This window comes from Tachyglossus aculeatus, chromosome 4 (genome assembly GCF_015852505.1).
Source record: "Tachyglossus aculeatus isolate mTacAcu1 chromosome 4, mTacAcu1.pri, whole genome shotgun sequence".
NCBI lineage: Eukaryota > Metazoa > Chordata > Mammalia > Monotremata > Tachyglossidae > Tachyglossus > Tachyglossus aculeatus.
In genome coordinates, this window is record NC_052069.1 from 134,125,110 (window position 1) to 134,147,086 (window position 21,977).

Consider the following 21,977-nt stretch of genomic DNA (forward strand, 5'->3'; position numbering starts at 1 on the left):
GACCGTAAGCTAAGTTGCGGGCAGGCAATGTGTCCGTTGGTTGTGGGATTTCACTCTCCCGAGCGCTTGGTGCAGTGTTTAGCACGGAGAAAGCCCTCGATAGATATGAGTGACTGAACTGGGGTACTCTCCCAAGCGCCTACTACACAGTGGACGCTCGATAAATAGGATTGAATGAACCAGCGCACCCCTTTTCCCCACCAGGAAGATCCCCCTGCTCGCCCCTCACCGCCAAAACAGAGGAGGAGGCTGGGGACGTGAGGCTCAAACCAACCTTGTATTCCGAAAAGTCCCCCGACGTGGACTTTTGGAAATGGGGAAGGAATCTGCCGTGGCCAGCGGCCGAGGAAGGCCTTCGGAGAGGGGTCCCCGCTATGAAGGATGAGGTGGGAGGGAGAGAGGGAGCGGGGTTCGGGTGGTCCAGGGGATCGGGAGCGGTCTAACGCTGGAGTGCGGCCAACTGGGCCTTCGGTACCGGGGCCCCCGGGGATCGGAAACCGAGAGCCGGGGGTGGGTGGAAGCGGAGGGATGTGAGTCAGGAGTCCGGGCCGAGGGAGGACAAGGCCCAGCGGTCGCGAGTGATGACGGACGGGCTCTCTGGAACGCCGCTCGGGAAACAGTGAGCAAACCTCGGGCCTCTCGGCCTCTTAGCGGAAGGGGGGGGACGGGCGGGGAGGGAGTGGTCGGGGGGAGCTACATCCCCAGGAGAAATTCCTCATCCTCTTTGGAGAAGAGGGGTGGCTCCGAGGAAGACTTCGGCCCCGCGGGCGGCCCGGGAAGCGAGGAGGAGGAAACCGCGGAGGTCTTGAGCAGGGGGATGACCGTGGCCCGGGCTCTCTTGGGCTGTCGGGGGGAAAAAATGGAGGCGGGTGAAGGGGGACGATGGGCGGGGGTGAGAGGGACAGGGTCAGGTGGGAAAGGAGAAGGAGGAGGGAGGGGGAAAGAGGAGTGAGGAGGGAAGGGGGGAGGAGAGGGAAAAGGTGGGAAGAGGGGAAGGGAAGGGGGAAAGCCGGGAAAATCAGAAGGCGGGGGCGGGGGGGAGCAGCGTGGCCCAGTGGATAGAGCACGGGCCCGAGAGTCAGGAGACCCGGGCGCCACTCCTGCCTCCGCCACTTCTCTGCTGTGTGACTTGGCGCAAGTCGCTTCACTTCCCTGGGCCTCAGTTACCTCACCTGTGAATGGGGATTAAATTTTCCTCCCTCCGGTTTTGACTGGGAGCCCCAGGAAGGACCTGAATATCTTCTATCTACCCTGGTGCTTAGTACCTAATAAGTGCTTAATAAACGCCATTATTATTATTGTTAGAATGCAGACACAGTGCCCCTGCCCTGTGCTCGGCTCAGACCTTCCTCCTCTCAGCCTCCCCCTTCTCCCCCCCCCACCCCTTTTTTGAATGGCTGTTAAGCACTTACTATGTGTCCGGCACTGTTCTGAGCACCGGGGTAGGTACAAGCTAATCAGGTTGGGCCCAGTCCCTGTCCCACGTGGGGCTCACCGTTTTCATCCCCATTTCGCAGATGAGGGAACTGAGGCCCAGAGCAGTGAAACGACTTGCCCAAGGTCACCCAGCAGACAAGCGGCGGAGCTGGGATTCGAACCCGGGTCCTACCCGGCTCTATCTGCTAGGCCACGCTTCCCCTGCCCTCTTCATCCTGGCAGCCCCTCCCCGCACCCACCCACCCCATTGGAGGGAGTTGGGAGGACCAGAGCCTCACTGTTTGCCAGGACCCTGGGTTTTGAGCCAGGGATGGGGCTTCCCTCCTTTCTTCCAATCCTCTGACTCGATTCCACTCCCCTCCGCCCCGCCTCCAGCTCCTTTCCCCCACCACACTTTCCCTGTGAGCAGGAGGGGCTGGGGAGAATCCTCTCTGGAGGGGCTGGGGGGAATCCTCTTAGGAGGATTTGGGGAGAATCCTCTTTGGAGAGGCCTCTCAGGAGGGGCTGGGGAGAATCCTGTTAGGAGGAGCTGAGGAGAATCAACTCAGGGGGTGCTGGGCAGAATCCGCTCAGGAGGGGCTGGGGAGAATCCTCTCTGGAGGATTTGGGGAGAATCCTCTCTGGAGAGGCCTCTCAGGAGGGGCTGGGGGGAATCCTCTTAGGAGGAGCTCAGGAGAATCAACTCGGGGGGGCTGGGGAGAATCCCCTCTGAAGGATTTGGGGAGAATCCTCTCTGGAGAGGCCTCTCAGGAGGGGCTGGGGGAGAATCCTCTCTGGAGGAGTGGGGGATAATCCTGTCTGGAGAAGCCTCGCTGGAGGGGCTAGGGAGAATCCTCTCAGGAGAGGCTGGGAAGAATCCTCTCTGGAGGATTTGGGGAGAATCCTCTCTGGAGAGGCCTTTCAGGAGGGGCTGGAGGGAATCCTCTTAGGAGGAGCTCAGGAGAATCAACTCGGGGGGGGCTGGGGAGAATCCTCTCTGGAGGATTTGGGGAGAATCCTCTCTGGAGAGGCCTCTCAGGAGGGGCTGGAGGGAATCCTCTTAGGTGGAGCTCAGGAGAATCAATTCAGGGGAGGCTGGGGAGAATCCTCTCTGGAGAGGCCTCTCAGGAGGGGCTGGGGGAGAATCCTCTCTGGAGGAGTGGGGGATAATCCTGTCTGGAGAAGCCTCGCTGGAGGGGCTGGGGAGAATCCTCTCAGGAGGGGCTGGGGGAGAATCCTCTCTGGAGGAGTTGGGGATAATCCTCTCTGGAGAAGCCTCTCAGGAGGGGCTGGAGGGAATCCTCTTAGGAGGAGCTAGGAGAATCAACTCAGGGGGGGCTGGGGAGAATCTTCTCAGGAAGGGCTGGGGAGAATCCTCTCTGGAGAGGCCTCTCAGGAGGGGCTGGGGGAGAATCCTCTCTGGAGGAGTTGGGGATAATCTTGTCTGGAGAAGCCTCACTGGAGGGGCTAGGGAGAATCCTCTCTGGAGGATTTGGGGAGAATCCTCTCTGGAGAGGCCTCTCAGGAGGGGCTGGGGGAAATCCTCTTAGGAGGAGCTCAGGAGAATCAACTCAGGGGGGGCTGGGGAGAATCCTCTCAGGAGGGGCTGGGGAGAATCATCTCTGGAGAGGCCTCTCAGGAGGGGCTGGGGGAGAATCCTCTCTGGAGGAGTGGGGGATAATCCTGTCTGGAGAAGCCTCGCTGGAGGGGCTAGGGAGAATCCTTTCAGGAGGGGCTGGGGGAGAATCCTCTCTGGAACAGCTGGGAAGAATCCTCTCTGGAGCAGCTGGGGAGAATCCGCCCACCCTGAGGACTGAGGAACCACCGTACCTGGGCCGGAGGGGCCTGCTCGGATGACTGCCGCTCCCTGCGCTGGGCAAGCGACCGGGACCTGGGGGTCTTGGTGAGTTTCCTCCTCAGGTGCAGGTACAGGTGAGTCACGGCCTGCCGGGGGTTGTAGGTGGGCTCCACCAACAAGGCATCCAGGGCACTCTGCCAGAGAAAGGGCAGGGGGCATGTCCAGGGTTAGTCTGGTCACCACGGGTGGGCATGGAAGGTGGGTTTTTTTTGCGGTATTTGTGAGTCAATCGGATTTATTGAGTACTTACTGTATGCTGAGTACAACGGAGCGCTTACTACAAGCACCCTGCACACAGTAAGCGCTCAAAAAATACGATCGAACGAACGGACACATTCCCTGCCCACAAGGAGCTTACCGTCTACAGGGGGAGACAGGCAACGATGGAAGTAAATAAAATTACAGATAGGGCCGTAAGCGCTGTGGGGCTGGGAGGGTGTACGAGACAGGGCAGCGCAGAAGGGAGTGGGAGAAGAGGAAATTAGTCGGGGAAGGCCTCTTGGAGGAGACGGGCCCTCGATAAGGCTTTGAACGGGGTGGAAGAGTCATTGTCTGTTGGATGTGAGGAGGGAGGGCGACCCGGGCCAGAGGTCGGCGGAGAGATGGACGAGATGGAGGCCCCTGGGAGAAGGTTGGCATTAGAGAAGCCAAGAGTGCGGGCCGGGTCGTAGTAGGAGAATAGCAAGGTGAGGTAGGAGGGGGCGAGGGGATGGACGGCTTTAAAGCCAATGGTGAGGAGTTCCTGTTTTCCGGAGAGGTGGATGGGCCACCACTGGAGATCCTCGGAGAGCGGAGAAACAAGTCCGGAGCGGTTTTGTAGAAAAATGATCCGGGCAGCAGAGAGAAGTCCGGACTGCAGTGGGGAAGAGACGGGAGGCCGGGAGGTCAGCGAGGAGGCCGATAAAGTAAGCCGGGGGGATAGGAGAAGTGCTCGGATTCACGGGATGGCAGTTCGGATGGAGAGGAGAGGTCAGATTTTAAGGATGTGGTGAAGGTGGAAACGACGGCGTTAAGGGATGGACTCATTCGTTCATTCAGTCGTATTTATTGAGCGCTTACGGTGTGCACAGCACTGTACTAAGCACTTGGAAAGTACATAGAGTCAATCCCTGCCCACACCGGGTTTATGGATTGAATATGAATGAGAGAGGGGAATCAAGGATGGCGCCAAGGTTTATCGCAAGTGGGCTTGCGAGACAGGACGGATGGTCCATATGGATTCTATTTATTTTATTTTGTCAATATGTTTTGTTTTGTGGTCTGTCTCCCCCTTCTAGACTGTGAGCCCGCTGTTGGGTAGGGACCGTCTCTATATGTTGCCGACTTGGGCTTCCCAAGCGCTTAGCTGTGAGCCCTCCAGGGGACAACCTGATCACCTTGTAACCTCCCCAGCGCTTTGCACATAGTAAGCGCTTAATAAATGCCATTATTATTATTATTATTATTATTATTATCATTATTATTATTCTCACTCCCAGGCCCGGACTCTAGCCCCTAGGCCTCGCTGCTCTCCGGCCCAAGCCATTGTCAGGCAGCGGCCCATCCGACCGACGGACGGACGGACGGAGAGGAAATGAGGATCTAGGCCGAGCCTGCGCCCCGCCCAGGGAGCAGGAGGAGGAGGAGGAGGAAGAGGAAATGATCTGTAGATTCATTTCCTCCTTTGTGAGGTGCCCGCGCTCCTCTAAAGGCCTCGCTCAGCCCTGGGCCGCTCCGCTTCTCACGCCGCTTCCTGCCTCCCGATCCCTATCCCAGCGCTTAGGCTTGGCCCTTGGAAAGCGCTTCGCACACATCACCGTGAACCACATTTTTAGGCGCCTTTATTCCTTCTCTTCATCTCCAGCCTATCTTTTTGTTGGTGGTCCTCCTCCCTTCCCTTCCTCATCATCATCGATCGTATTTATGGAGCGCTTACTGTGTGCAGAGCACTGGACTAAGCGCTTGGGAAGTACAAATTGGCAACATATAGAGACGGTCCCTGCCCAACAGTGGGCTCACCGTCTAAAAGGGGGAGACGGAGAACAAAACCCAACATACTAACAAAATAAAATAAATAGAATAGATATGTACAAGTAAAATTAATAAATAGAGTAATAAATCTGTACAAACATCTATCCATATATACAGGTGCTGTGGGGAAGGGAAGGGGATAAGATGGGGGGGATGGAGAGGGGGACGAGGGGGAGAGGAAGGAAGGAGCTCAGCCTGGGAAGGCCTCCTCTCCATTTCTCTCCCTCCTTCCCCTCCTTCTTGGACACAGAGAAGCAGCATGTTGTAGTGATACAGCCCGGGCTTGGAGTCACAGGGTCGTGAGTTCTAATCCTGCCTTTGCCACTTCTCTGCTTATGTGGACTTTGCTTCTCTGTGCCTCACTTACCTCATCCGTAAAATGGGGAGGGGGGCTGTGAACCGCACACGGACAGCGACTGTGTCCAGTCCGGTTTGTTTGTGTCCACCCCAATCCTTAGTACAATGCCCGGCACATAGTGAGTGTTTATTGTTGACTTGTACTTTCCAAGCAGCACAGCGCTCTGCACACAGTAAATGCCCGCCTACTAATGATAATGATAATAATGGTAGCATTTATTAAGCGCTTACTACGTGCAAAGCACTGTTCTAAGCGCTGGGGGGGGGGGTTACAAGGTGATCAGGTTGTCCCACGGGGGGCTCACAGCCTTCATCCCCATTTTCCAGATGAGGGAACTGAGGCCCAGAGAAGTGAAGTGACTTGCCCAAAGTCACACAGCTGACAGCTGGTGGAGCCGGGATTCGAACCCACGACCTCCGACTCCAAAGCCCGGGCCCTTTCCGCTGAGCCACGCCGCTTCTAATTTGGTTTTGTTGTCCGTCTCCCCCTTTTAGACTGTGAGCCCACTGTTGGGTAGGGACCGTCTCTATCCGTTGCCAAATTGTACTTTCCAAGCACTTAGTACAGCGCTCTGCACACAGTAAGCGCTCAATAGATACGATGGAATGAATAAATAATAATAATTTATTCTTATATTGAATAATATATTATTATTGAATATAATTGAACATTATATATTGAATAATAAAGAATAACAGGTACAACTGAAGGAATGAATACCGCAGTTGTTGTTATTGCTCCCAGCCTAAGCCAGAGGGAGTCCCCGTTTTCCAGATCATCATCAATCGTATTTATTGAGCGCTTACTATGTGCAGAGCACTGGACTAAGCGCAGACGAGGTAACTGAGGCCTAGAGAAGTGAAGTGGCTGGCCCAAGGCCACCAGCAGACGAGGGGCAGAGCCGGGTTTAGAACCCAGGTCTTTCGGCCTCCCGGGCCCGGGCTCTTTCCGCGAGGCCGCACCGCTTCCCTAAGCCTCCCGGAGAAGCAGGGTGGCTCGGCGGAAAGAGCCCGGGCTCTGGAGTCAGAGGTCGTGGGTTCGAATCCCGGCTCCACCTTGGGCGGGTCGCTTCTCTGAGCCTCCGTGACCTCATCTGTAAAAACGGGGATTAAGGCCGTGAGCCCCACGTGGGACAACTTGATCACACTGTATCATCATCATCATCAATCGTATTTATTGAGCGCTTACTATGTGCAGAGCACTGGACTAAGCGCTTGGGAAGTCCAAATTGGCAACATCTAGAGACGGTCCCTACCCAACGGTGGGCTCACAGTCTAAAACGGGGAGACAGAGAACAAAACCAAACATACTAACAAAATAAAATAAATAGAATAGATACGGACAAATAAAATAAATAAATAAGTGGAGTGATAAATATGTACAAACATATATACATATATACAGGTGCTGTGGGGAAGGGAAGGAGGTATCACATAGTAGTTAGAGAAGCAGCGTGGCTCAGTGGAAAGAGCACGGGCTTTGGAGTCAGAGGTCATGGGTTCAAATCCTGGCTCCGCCAATTGTCAGCTGTGTGACTTTGGGCAAGTCACTTCACTTCTCCGGGCCTCAGTTCCCTCATCTGGAAAATGGGGGTTAAGACTGTGAGCCCCACGTGGGACAACCTGATCACCTTGCATCCTCCCCAGTGCCTGGAACAGTGCTTTGCACACGGTAAGTGCTTAATAAATGCCATATTATTATTCCCCTTTTAGACTGTGAGCCCACTGTTGGGTAGGGACTGTCTCTATATGTTGCCAATTTGGACTTCCCAAGCGCTTAGTACAGTGCTCTGCACATAGTAAGCGCTCAATAAATACGATTGATGGTGATAGTAAGCGCTTAACAAATGCCATCATCGTCATTCCTTCTGCTCCTCCCCTTGGGGTCCACCCTTTCCCCTCCATCCCCGCTCCATCCCGCCTCTTTCCCTCAGTCCTTCCCACTTCCTCTCACCTCCACGTGGCTGAGCGCGGTGGCTTCGGGATCGTCCGGAAGAGCGGGAAAAGGGCAGGGCAGCAGGAGTTCCCTGGAGGCCACGGCCTTCACCAGGAGCGTGAAGGAGTTGGAAGGGAGGATCACGTAGAAGGAGCCGAGGGAAGGGTCCCGGAGGCCGCTCCCCGGGAACCGGAATTGGCTCTCGGCCAGAAGCAGCCAGCCCCTTTTCTAAAATAAGGAAAATCACCGTCGTGAGCGGAGAGAGCCCGGGAGAACCCTCTGCTACCTCGTCTGTAAAATGGGGATGGATAACGCTAATCGGCACGGTGATGGTATCCGTTAAGCGCCGGCGGATCCGAGCCCATCGGCCCCCCGTCCCACCGTGGGATTCACGGTTTTCATCCCCGTTCTGCGGCTGAGGTCGTGCGGTTCGAATCCCGGTCTGCTGTGTTACCTTGGGCACTTCTCTGAGCCTCAGTTCCCTCTTCTGTAAAATGGGGATTAAGACTGGGAGCCCCACGTGGGACAACTTGATCACCCTGTATCCCCCTCAGCGCTTAGAACTGTGCTCTGCATATAGTAAGCGCTTAACAAATGCCATCATCATTATTATTATTATGAGGTAACTGAGGCCCGGAGAAGCCAAGTGACTTGCCCAAGGTCACACGGCAGGCAGGTGGCGGAGCCGGGATTAGAACCCAGGTCCTTCTTACTCCCAGGCTCGGGCTCTAGCCATTAGGCCACGCTGCTTCCCTGAGACTAGAAGCCCGCGTGGGACAGGGACTGCAATCAATCAATCAATCAATCGTATTTATTGAGCGCTTACTACGTGCAGAGCACCGTACTAAGCGCTTGGGAAGTACAAATTGGCAACACATAGAGACGGTCCCTACCCAACAGCGGGCTCACAGTCTAAAAGGGGGAGACAGAGAACAGAACCAAACATACCAACAAAATAAAATAAATAGGATAGAAATGTACAAGTAAAATAAATAAATAAATAAATCAATAAATCCGATCAGCGTGTACTTGCAGTGGTATTTATTGAGCACTTCCTCCGGGCAGAGCCCTGTTCTAAGTATCTCCCCCAGCGCATAGTAGAGTAAGCGCTCACTAAATAGTCGACTGTCTTACAAATGGCCCATACTGGGCTTTGAGTGGCGTGAACGTGGGTTGGGGTGTTGTCCGCCCCAAATCTCACCACCAATAAAACCGTGGATTCCTGAGCTCGCCAACTCCCAATTGCCACTCTCTGACCACCTCCTGCCTTCAGTCCTATTTACTGAGCGCTTCCTGTGTGCAGAGCACTGTACTAAGCGCTTGGGAAGTCCAAGTTGGCAACATGTAGAGACGGTCCCTACCCAGCAGCGGGCTCACAGTCTAGAAGACTCCTCCTAACGGTCGTGGGTTCAAATCCCGGCTCCGCCAAGTGTCAGCTGGGTGACCTTGGGCAAGTCACTTCACTTCTCTGGGCCTCAGTGACCTCATCTGCAAAATGGGAATGAAGACTGGGAGCACCCCCGGGACAACCTGATCACCTTGTAACTTCCCCAGCGCTTATAGTAAGCGCTTAATAAATGCCATCATTATTATTATTATTATAAGTGAGCCCCCAGTGGGACAACCTGATCACCTTGTAACTTCCCCAGCGCTTCGAACAGTGCTTTGCACATAGTAAGCGCTTAACAAATGCCATCATTATTATTATTATTATCTCAAATGTACTAACTCTCAACTTCTAGACTGTGAGCCCGCTGTTGGGTAGGGACCGTCTCTAGATGTTGCCAACTTGGACTTCCCAAGCGCTTAGTACAGTGCTCTGCACACAGGAAGCGCTCAATAAATACGATTGAATGAACGAACCGTACCTGGCTTCCCCGCGAAACCGTCCTCTCCCTCCGGAGAGATCTCCGACCTCCGCATCCCCCTCTCCGCTCGATCCAGGCCCTCGGATTCCCTTCCTGACCTCCCCTCGCAGCCGCCGGCTCGGGGATTTTAGGAAAGATAATAATAACGGTATTTGTTAAGCGCTTACTATGTGCCAACACTGTTCTGAGCGCTGCGGGGGGATACAAGGTGATCAGGTTGTCCCACGTGGGGCTCACAGATTTCATCTCCATTTTACAGACGAGGGAACTGAGGCCCAGAGAAGTGAAGTGACTTGCCCCAAGTCACACGGTTGACAATTGGCGGAGCCGGGATTTGAACCCGTGACCTCTGACTCCAAAGCCCAGGCTCTGTCCACTGAGCCACGCTGCTTCTCAAAGATGAGGATCGGCAGGGGATGGATTACAAAGCCTCCATATTGGGTCTCTTCAGTCAGTCAGTCAGTCGATCAATCAATCGTATCGATTGAGCGTTTACTATGGGCAGAGCACTGTACTAAGCGCCTTGGGGAAGGACAGAGACGGTAGACCTGTCTTCTGACCACAACGAACTTACGGTCCTCTAGCCTGCAAGCTCGCCGTGGGCAGGGAACGTCACCGTCGACGGTCGTATCGTACTCTCCCAAGCGCTTAGTACAGTGCTCTGCCTACAGTAAGCGCTCAATCAGTACGATCGGATGGATGAATAAATGGGGAGATGGACGTTAATATGAATGAATAAGAAATCAATATGGATATAAATGCTGTGGGGCTGAGGGAGGGGCGGATCGAGGGTGCCAACCCGAATGCGAGGGGAGTGGGAGAAGGGGAAAGGGGGGCTCAGTCAGGGAAGGCCTCTCAGAGGAGATGGGCTTTTTTAAAAAAGGATTTGAAGGCGGGGAGAGTGATCTTTCATTCATTCATTCATTCAATCGTAGTTATTGAGCGCTTACTGTGTGCAGAGCACTGTACTAAGCGCTTGGGAAGTACAAGTTGGTGACATACAGGGACGGTCCCTGCCCAACAGCGGGCTCACAGGGTCTCTGGAGAGAGTCAGGGGTGGAAAGGGGAGAATCAAGGATATTGGGTGGTCCGTGCTGGGTCACTGAGGGAGAGTGAAGGATGTTAATGGCCCATCCATAGCCGTGAAGGAGGGTGTCCGGGAAGCCACCGAGCAATCAGTTCCCCTGAGCAGCTTGGTGCCCCTACCAGAGGGACACCCTTTTTGGACTGTGAGCCCACTGTTGGGTAGGGACCGTCTCTATATGTTGCCAGTTTGTACTTCCCAAGCGCTTAGTCCAGTGCTCTGCACATAGTAAGCACTCAATAAATACGATTGATTGATTGATTGAAGCCAGGCCAGGCACCCTGAGGTCCGCACATGGAGAAAGAGAGCTAAATGTGGTGGAAACATAGGCCCGCTAATCCCAGCTCCACCACTTGTTTGTATATGTGTTTGTACGTATTTGTTACTCTATTTTATTTGTACGTATTTATTCTATTTATTTTATTTTGTTAATATGTTCTGTTTTGTTGTCTGTCTCTCCCTTCTAGACTGTGAGCCCACTGTTGGGCAGGGACCCTCTCTCTATGTTGCCGACTTGGACTTCCCAAGCGCTTAGTACAGTGCTCTGCACACAGTAAGCGCTCCATAAACACGATTCACTGATTGGTTGTACGTATTTATTATTCTATTTTATTTGTCCATATTTATTCTGTTTATTTTATTTTGTTAATATGTTTTGTTTTGTTGTCTGTCTCCCCCTTCTAGACTGTGAGCCCGCTGTTGGGTAGGGACCGTCTCTAGATGTTGCCGACTTGTACTTCCCAAGCGCTTAGCGCGGTGCTCTGCACACAGTAAGCGCTCAGTAAATACGATTGATTGATTGATTGTACGTATTTATTATTCTATTTTATTTGTCCATATTTATTCTATTTATTTTATTTTGTCAATATGTTTGGTTTTGTTCTCTGTCTCCCCCTTCTAGACTGTGAGCCCGCTGTTGGGTAGGGACCGGCTCTAGATGTTGCCGACTTGTACTTCCCAAATGCTTGGTACAGTGCTCTGCACATAGTAAGCGCTCAATAAATACGATTGATTGATTGATTGTTTGCTGTGTGACCTTGGGCAAGCCTTTCCTAGTGGAAAGAGTACGGCCTGGGAGTCAGAGGACCTGGACTCCAAAGCCAGCTCCGCCACACGCCTGCCTTGTGGTTTCAGGCAAGTCACTTAACCTTTCTGTGCCTGAGTTCCCTCATCTACTATGGGCAGGGAATGTATCTATTACGTTGTTGTTTGTACTCTCCCGTAGGCTTAGTACAGTGCTCTGCACAAGGTAAGCACTTAATAAATACGATTGATTGATTGCAAAAGGGAATTCAATACCTGTTCTTCCTCCTACATAGACGGTGAGCCCCGTGCGGGACCCGCTTATCTTGTATCTACTCTAGCATTTAGTGCAATGCTTGGCACATAATAAGTGCTTAATAAATTCCACAATTATTATTATCCTTCCTTCGTTTTCTCATCCATGATCTTCCGTCGGATATAAAGAGGGAGGGCTTTCCGGGCCAGGGGCAGGACGTGGGCGAGAGGTCGGCGTTGCGGTGGACGAGGTGGCGGCCCAGGGAGAAGGTTGGCATTAGGCTGGAGTAGGAAATCAGGGAGGTGAGGTAGGAGGGGGTGAGGGGATTGAGCGCTTTAAAGCCGATGGTAAGCAGTCTTTAATAATAATAGTTAACTAAATAATAGTTAATAACTAATTATTTAACTTAACTAAACTATTTAGTTTAGTTAACTAAATAATAGTTAATAATAATAATAATAATAATGGCATTTATGAAGCGCTTACTATGTAGTTGTAAACAGGGACTGTGTCTACCAACTAACTCTGTTCTATTCAAAACTCTGTTTTATTTATTTATTTAACTTTATTTATTTATTTAACTTTATTTATTTATTTTACTTTATTTATTTATCTTACTTTATTTATTTATTTATTTTACTTTATTTATTTTACTTGTACATATCTATTCTATTTATTTTATTTTGTTAGTATATTTGGTTTTGTTCTCTGTCTCCCCCTTTTAGACTGTGAGCCCACTGTTGGGTAGGGACCGTCTCTATACGTTGCCAATTTGTACTTCCCAAGCGCTTAGTCCAGTGCTCTGCACACAGTAAGCGCTCAATAAATACGATTGATGATGATGATGACGATGTGCAAAGCACTGTTCTAAGCGCTGGGGAGGTTACAAGGTAACCAGGTTGTCCCACGGGGGGCTCCCGGTCTTCATCCCCATTTGACAGAGGAGGGAACGGAGGCCCAGAGAAGTGAAGTGACTTGCCCCAAATCACACAGCCGACAATTGGCAGAGCCGGGATTTGAACCCACGACCTCTGACTCCCGGGCTCTTTCCACTGAGTCACGCTGCTCCTCTAAACCTCTGTATTGGCCGGGAAGATGAAGCCGGGCCTCCCGCGTGGGATTCTACCGCTGAACCACCAATGCTCCCGTAAGTGGAGATTATGTTGCTGTGGTTACCAACTTGTACTTCCCAAGCGCTTAGTACAGTGCTCTGCACACTGTAAGCGCTCAATAAATACGATTGATTGATTGATTGATGCTGATGTTGGTATACGTGGAGATTTATGGAGGCAGAGGTCATGGGTTCAAATCCCGGCTCTGCCAATTGTCAGCTGTGTGACTTTGGGCAAGTCACTTAACTTCTCTGTGCCTCAGTTACCTCATCTGTAAAATGGGAATGGAGACTGTGAGCCCCACGTGGGACAACCTGATTACCTTGTAACCTCCCCAGCGCTTAGACCAGTGCTTTGCACATAGTAAGCGCTTAATAAATGCCATTATTATTATTATTATTATTTAGTTGATGCCAAGGTGGATGGGAAGCCACTGGAGAAGCAGCGTGGCTCAGTGGAAAGAGGCCGGGCTTGGGAGTCAGAGGACGTGGGTTCGAATCCCGGCTCCGCCACTTATCAGCTGTGTGGCTTGGGGCAAGTCACTTCACTTCTCTGTGCCTCAGTTACCTCCCCGGTAAAATGGTGATTAAGACTGTGAAGCCCTACGTGGGACAACCTGATTACCCTGTATCTACCCCAATATTTAGAAAAGTGCTTGGCACATAGTAAGCGCTTAACAAATACTCTAATAATATTAATAACAATAAAACGGGGCATAAGACTGTGAGCCCCACGTGGGACAACCTGATTTCCTTGTATCTCCCCCAGCGCTTAGAACAGTGCTTGGCACATAGTAAGCGCTTAACGAATACTATAATAATATTAATAATAATGAAACGGGGCATAAGACTGTGAGCCCCACGTGGGACAACCTGATTTCCTTGTATCTCCCCCAGCGCTTAGAACAGTGCTTGGCACATAGTAAGCGCTTAACGAATCCTATAATAATATTAATAACAATAAAACGGGGCATAAGACTGTGAGCCCCACGTGGGACAACCTGATTTCCTTGTATCCACCCCAGCGCTTAGAACAGTGCTTGGCACATAGTAAGCGCTTAACGAATCCTATAATAATATTAATAACAATAAAACGGGGCATAAGACTGTGAGCCCCACGTGGGACAACCTGATTTCCTTGTATCCACCCCAGCGCTTAGAACAGTGCTTGGCACATAGTAAGCGCTTAACAAATACTATAATAATATTAATAACAATAAAACGGGGCATAAGACTGTGAGCCCCACGTGGGACAACCTGATTTCCTTGTATCTCCCCCAGCGCTTAGAACAGTGCTTGGCACATAGTAAGCGCTTAACGAATACTCTAATAATATTAATAATAATAAAACGGGGCATAAGACTGTGAGCCCCACGTGGGACAACCTGATTTCCTTGTATCTCCCCCAGCGCTTAGAACAGTGGTTGGCACGCAGTAAGCGCTTAACCAATCCTATAATAATAATCATCATCAATCGTATTTATTGAGCGCTTACTATGTGCAGAGCTTAACAAATACTATAATAATAATAATAATAAAACGGGCATAAGACTGTGAGCCCCACGTGGGACAACCTGAATTCCTTGTATCTCCCCCAGCGCTTAGAACAGTGCTTGGCACATAGTAAGCGTTTAACGAATACTATAATAATATTAATCATCATCAATCGTATTTATTGAGCGCTTACTATGTGCAGAGCTTAACAAATACTATAATAATAATAATAATAATAATAAAACGGGGCATAAGACTGTGAGCCCCACGTGGGACAACCTGATTTCCTTGTATCCCCCCCAGCGCTTAGAACAGTGGTTGGCACATAGTAAGCGCTTAACGAATACTATAATAATATTAATCATCATCAATCGTATTTATTGAGCGCTTACTATGTGCAGAGCTTAACAAATACTATAATAATAATAATAATAATAATAATAATAATAATAATAATAATAATAATACAGGGCATAAGACTGTGAGCCCCACGAGGGACAACCTGATTTCCTTGTATCCCCCCAGTGCTTAGAACAAGTGCTTGGCACATAGTAAGCGCTTGACAAATACTATAATAATATTAATAATAATAAAACGGGGCATAAGACTGTGAGCCCCACGTGGGACAACCTGATTTCCTTGTATCCCCCCCAGTGCTTAGAACAGTGCTTGGCACATACTAAGCGCTTAACAAATACTCTAATAATATTAATAATAATAAAACGGGGCATAAGACTGTGAGCCCCACGTGGGACAACCTGATTTCCTTGTATCTCCCCCAGCGCTTAGAACAGTGCTTGGCACATAGTAAGCGCTTAACGAATACTATAATAATATTAATCATCATCAATCGTATTTATTGAGCGCTTACTATGTGCAGAGCTTAACAAATACTATAATAATAATAATAATAATAATAAAACGGGGCATAAGACTGTGAGCCCCACGTGGGACAACCTGATTTCCTTGTATCCCCTCCAGCGCTTAGAACAGTGCTTGGCACATAGTAAGCGCTTAACGAATACTATAATAATATTAATCATCATCAATCGTATTTATTGAGCGCTTACTATGTGCAGAGCTTAACAAATACTATAATAATAATAATAATAATAATAATAATAATAATAAAACGGGGCATAAGACTGTGAGCCCCACGTGGGACAACCTGATTTCCTTGTATCTCCCCCAGCGCTTAGAACAGTGGTTGGCACATAGTAAGCGCTTAACGAATACTATAATAATATTAATCATCATCAATCGTATTTATTGAGCGCTTACTATGTGCAGAGCTTAACAAATACTATAATAATAATAATAATAATAATAATAATAATAATAATAATAAAACGGGGCATAAGACTGTGAGCCCCACGTGGGACAACCTGATTTCCTTGTATCTCCCCCAGCGCTTAGAACAGCATAGTAAGTGCTTAATAAATGCCATCATCATCATCATTAACTGCTTTCAAGCCAATGGTGAGGAGTTTCTATTTTATTTTGTTAGTGTGTTTGGTTTTGTCTCCCCCTTTTAGACTGTGAGCCCACTGTTGGGTAGGGACTGTCTCCCTATGTTGCCAATTTGTACTTCCCAAGCGCTTAGCCCAGTGCTCTGCACACAGTAAGTGCTCAATAAATACGATTGATGATGATGTGGAGGCTTATGGGCAACCGCTTGAGTTTCTTGAGGAGTGGATAAACATGGCCCGAACGTTTTCGTAGAAAACCCATCTCTTGTGTGGCCCTGGGCAAGTCACTTCCCTTCTCTGTGCCTCCGCTCCCTCGTCGCGAGATGGGGATTAAGACCGTGAGCCCCATGTGGGACAGGGACCATGTCCAACTTTATTTTACTTTTTTATCTGTACATATTTTATTTGTCCATATCTATTCTATTTATTTTATTTTGTTAGTATGTTTGGTTTTGTTCTCTGTCTCCCCCTCTTAGACTGTGAGCCCACTGTTGGGTAGGGACCGTCTCTCGATGTTGCCAATTTGGACTTCCCAAGCGCTTCGTCCAGTGCTCTGCACATAGTAAGCGCTCAATAAATACGATTGATGATGATTTTACTTATACGTATTTGCTATTCTATTTATTTTATTGTGTTAATGACGGGCATCGAGCTTTACTTCTATTTATTCTGATGACTTGACGCCTTCACATGTTTGGTTTCGTTGTCCGTCTCTCCTTTCTAGACTGCGAGCCCGTTGTTGGGTAGGGACCGTCCCTATATGTTGCCGACTTGGACTTCCCAAGCGCTTAGCACAGTGCTCTGCACACAGTAAGCGCTCAATAAATACGATTGAATGAATGAATGATCGATTACCATCCTTATTATTATTAAGGAGCCAGGAGACGTGGTCTGGATTTACTTATCCACTCTCTTCTCCCACCATATGCCGGCTCGTACTCTTCGTCCTTCCCGCGCTCACCTCCTTATTGTGCCTTGTTCCCAAATCCCCCTGGGATCCACCTTCTTCCTCATGCCCTTCCTCCTGCCGGCGACTCCCTCTCCCCTCAGATCCATCAGATTCCCGCCCATCTTTCCAGGCTCTCCTGCACTCACGAGTCCTCTAGGAGGTCTTCCCGGGTTTATAATAATAAAAATAATAACGATGGCATTCGTTAAGCGCTTACTATGCGCCAGACACTGTTCTGAGTGCTGCGGGGGGGATACAAGGTGGCAATCGGAGCCGGGATTAGAACCCAGGTCCTTCTGACTTCCATGCCTGTGCTCTACCCGCTCGAAGGCCGTGTGCTGTGTGACCGTGGGGAAGTCATTCCACCTCTCTGGGCCTCAGTTTCCTCATCTGTCAAATGGGGATGAAGACTGTGAGCCCCACGCAGGATAGGGACCGTGTCTGTGCCTGCGAGGTGAACTTGGGCATCTGGAAAAGCGGGATGGGGAAGCGTGGGCGGAATCACGCAATGCAGGCTGCTAGACATCCTAGGCCGGGGCGGGGTGGTGGTGGTGGTGTCTATCCAGCGCTTAGTACAGCGCTCTGCACACAGTAAGCGCTCAATAAATACGATTGATTGATTGATTGATTGCCTAGCAGCATGGCTCCGCGGAAAGAGCCTGGGCTTGGGAGCTAAAAGTCATGGGTTTGAATCCCTACTCCGCCGTATGTCTGCTGTGTGACCTCGGGCAGGTCATTTAACTTCTCCGGGCCTCAGTCACCTCATCCGTAAAATGGGGATGAAGACTGTGAGCCCCCCCGTGGGACAACCTGAACACCTTGTAACCTCCCCAGCGCTTAGAACAGTGCTTGGCACATAGTAAGCGCTTAACAAATGCCATTATTATTTAACTTCTCCGAGCCTCAGTCACCTCATCTGTAAAATGGGGATGAAGACTGTGAGCCCCCCGTGGGACAACCTGAACACCTTGTAACCTCCCCAGCGCTTAGAACACTGCTTTGCACATAGTAAGCGCTTAATAAATGCCATTATTAACTTCTCCGAGCCTCAGTCACCTCATCTGTAAAACGGGGGTGAAGACTGTGAGCCCTGCATGGGATAACCTGATCACCTTGTATCCCCCCCAGTGCTTAGAACAGAGCTTTGCACATAGTAAGCGCTTAACAAATGCCATTATTATTTAACTTCTCCGAGCCTCAGTCACCTCATCTGTAAAACGGGGATGAAGACTGTGAGCCCTACATGGGATAACCTGATCACCTCGTATCCCCCCCAGCGCTTAGAACGGTGCTTTGCATATAGTAAGCGCTTAACAAATGCCATTATTATTATTATTATTATTAGCACATGGCAAGCGCTTAACAAGTACCGTAATAATAATTATTATTATCTCGCCTCCGTGCTGAACCAATAAGGTGTGGAGGAGGAGGGGAAGCCGGTAATAATAATAATAAGGATGGGATTTAGGGATTGGATGAGTGGAAGGTGGAAAATTGGAAGGGCCTGGGGGATCAGGTGATTAAATATCCGCCACCTGCGACCTTTTACGCGGGGAAGGTGGTGATTTCAGAGGCTCCTCGCCCACGGCCACGGATGCCCATCTTGTCTTCGGAACAAGACCGCGGGAGGGGTGAGCATCTCGCTGAACGGGATTAGAACCCATGACCCAGAACCCATTAGAAGGCACGATGGGGACTGAGGCTTCCTTCTCTGCCTATTTTTCACTCCTCCCAACGGGAAGTTTCTGGGTTGAAGTTGCCCCAGTATCCCTGGGATTTGGGAAGCCTCTTTATGGGGAAAGAGAGGCAATAAATACGAGAGCTCAATAAATACGATTGAATGAATGTAGTATAGTAGTATGGTACTACTCGGCCGGAGTAGGTGGATTCTTGGGGGGCTGGTGAGTTCCGGGAGAATCAATCAATCAATCAATCGTATTTATTGAGCGCTTACTGTGTATATGTAGTTGTATAGTAGTAGTAGTAGTATAGTATAAACTACTGTATATATGTGTATATGTTTGTACGTATTTATTACTCTATTTATTTTACTTGTACATATTTATTCTATTTATTTCGTTAATCTGTTTTGTTTTGTCATCCGTCTCCCCCTTCTAGACTGTGAGCCCGCTGTTGGGTAGGGACCGTCTCTATACGTTGCCAACTTGGACTTCCCAAGCGCTTAGTACAGTGCTCTGCACACAGTAAGCGCTCAATCAATACGATTGATGATGATGATATATGTATATATATGTATATATGTCTGTACATATTTATTACTCTATTTTACTTGTACATAGTTATTCTATTTATTTTGTTAATATGTTTTGTCATCCGTCTCCCCCTTCTAGACTGTGAGCCCGCTGTTGGTTAGGGACCATCTCTATATGTTGCCAACTTGGACTTCCCAAGTGCTTAGTACAGTGCTCTGCACACAGTAAGCGCTCAATAAATACGATTGATGATGATGATGATATATGTATATATATGCATATATGTTTGTACGTATTTATTACTCTATTTTACTTGTACATATTTATTCTATTTATTTTGTTAATATGTTTTGTCATCCGTCTCCCCCTTCTAGACTGTGAGCCCGCTGTTGGGTAGGGACCGTCTCTAGATGTTGCCGATTTGTACTTCCCAAGCGCTTAGTACAGTGCTCTGCACACAGTAAGCGCTCAATAAATACGATTGATGATGATGATGATATATGTATATATATGTATATATGTTTGTACGTATTTATTACTCTATTTTACTTGTACATATTTATTCTATTTATTTTGTTAATATGTTTTGTCATCCGTCTCCCCCTTCTAGACTGTGAGCCCGCTGTTGGGTAGGGACCGTCTCTATACGTTGCCAACCTGTACTTCCCAAGCGCTTAGTACAGTGCTCTGCACACAGTAAGCGCTCAATAAATACGATTGATGATGATGATGATATATGTATATATATATATGTTTGTATGTATTTATTACTCTATTTTACTTGTACATATTTATTCTATTTATTTTGTTAATCTGTTTTGTTTTGTCATCCGTCTCCCCCTTCTAGACTGTGAGCCCGCTGTTGGGTAGGGACCGTCTCTATACGTTGCCAACTTGGACTTCCCAAGCGCTTAGTACAGCGCTCTGCATCTTACCTCCTTCCCTTCCCCACAGCACCTGCATATATGTATATATGTTTGTACATATTTATTACTCTATTTATTCTACTTGTACATATCTATTCTATTTATTTTATTTTGTTAGTATGTTTGGTTCTGTTCTCTGTCTCCCCCTTTTAGACTGTGAGCCCACTGGTGGGTAGGGACCGTCTCGAGATGTTGCCAACTTGGACTTCCCAAGCGCTTAGTCCAGTGCTCTGCACACAGTAAGCGCTCAATAAATACGATTGAATTGAATTGAACTCTCAGGTGGGTGATGCATTCGTGAATTCTTCTCGAGCGGGACGCGTTTATGGATGGGAGCCCGGTGCTTTGCCATGGGCGGGCAACGCATAGGTGGATTCTTCCCGAGTGGGAAGCTTTCGTGCTTCACAACCGGCAAAAGTGAATTCCTCCCAGGTGGGAAGCATTGGTGGGTGGGAGCTTGGTGCTTTGCAACAGGTGGGTAACGCATGTTTAGAACAGAGCTTAACAAATACCATTATTATTATTATTATTATTATTATTTCATCATCAATCGTATTTATTGAGCGCTTACTGTGTGCAGAGTACTGTACTAAGCGCTTATGTGAATTCTTCCCAGGTGGGAAGCATCCGTCAGTGGGAGCCAGGTGCTTTGCAGTGGCAGCATAATGCATGAGTGAACGTCTCTCTGGTGGGAAGTTCAATTTGCCTCGTCCACACAATTATATAATAATAATGATGGTATTTATTAAGCGCTTACTCATCATCATCAATCGTATTTATTGAGCGCTTACTATGTGCAGAGCACTGTACTAAGCCCTTGGGAAGTCCAAATTGGCAACATATAGAGACGGTCCCTACCCAACAGTGGGCTCACAGTCTCGAAGGGGGAGACAGAGAACAAAACCAAACATACTAACAAAATAAAATAAATAGAATAAGTCACACAGCTGACAATTGGCAGAGCCGGGATTTGAACCCATGACCTCTGACTCCAAAGCCCGAGAAGCAAAGTGACCCGCCCAAGGTCATACAGCCCGGGCTTTGGAGTCAGAGGCCATGGGTTCGAATCCCGGCTCCGCCCCATGTCTGCTGTGTGACGTCGGGCAAGTCGCTTCGCTTCTCCGGGCCTCAGTTCCCTCATCTGTAAAATGGGGATGAAGACTCCCATGGGACAACCTGATCACCTTGTATCCCCCCCCCAGCGCTTAGAACAGTGCTTTGCACATAGTAAGCGCTTAACAAATGTCATCATTATAGCAGACAAGTGGCGGAGACAGGATTAGAACCCATGACCTCCTAACTCCCGGGCCCGGGCTCTAGCCACTGGACCACACTGCTTCTAGCTTCTTTATTTATTTATTTATTTATTTTTCTTGTCCATACCTATTCTATTTATTTTATTTTGTTAGTATGTTTGGTTTTGTTCTCCGTCTCCCCCTTTTAGACCGTGAGCCCGCTGTTGGGTAGGGACTGTCTCTAGATGTTGCCAACTTGGACTTCCCAAGCGCTTAGTACAGTGCTCTGCACACAGTAAGCGCTCAATAAATACGATTGATTGATTGATTCTCGGGGAAGGTGGCGGATTTGGGGGGAACTTCGGCTGGAGTAGGTGGATTCTTGGGGGGCTGGTGAGTTCTGGGAGAATCAATCAATCAATCAATCGTATTTATTGAGCGCTTACTGTGTGCAGAGCACTGTACTGAGCGCTTGGGAAGTCCAAGTGGGCCTTCAGACTTCCAGAAAGGTCCCATTATTTATCGTCCAAGGGTCCCCCTTTCCTGGTACCCCGCCCTTTTCCAGCCCCTTCCAGCCGGAAAGGCGGGAAGACCCAGGAAGGTAACAAGGAGCTGGCCTGCCGATTTGATCTGCCTTTGGGTCATAATGATAATAACAATGATAATAATAATAATAATAATAGTACTCGTTAAGTACTTACTATGTGCCAAACACTGGGGTAGACAGAAGTTAATCAGCCTGCCGATTTGATCTGCCTTTGGGTGATAATGA

At 49.0% G+C, this 21,977-nt stretch overlaps 1 protein-coding gene across 1 annotated transcript in view; it reads right to left on the bottom strand.

Annotated features, from left to right (window-relative positions):
* Nucleotides 1-301: 301 nt before the first annotated feature.
* The window catches only part of LOC119926514 (meiosis 1 associated protein), a 76,932-nt gene continuing 55,256 nt past the window's right edge, over nucleotides 302-21,977 (bottom strand). Inside the window, exons 7-9 of the mRNA XM_038744529.1 lie at nucleotides 7,596-7,805; nucleotides 3,247-3,408; nucleotides 302-843 (exon numbers count right to left, since the gene is read on the bottom strand). Of these exons, the coding sequence (XP_038600457.1) occupies nucleotides 694-843; nucleotides 3,247-3,408; nucleotides 7,596-7,805 (522 nt within the window). The 3' untranslated portion in view covers nucleotides 302-693. The remainder of the gene's footprint in view (nucleotides 844-3,246; nucleotides 3,409-7,595; nucleotides 7,806-21,977) is intronic.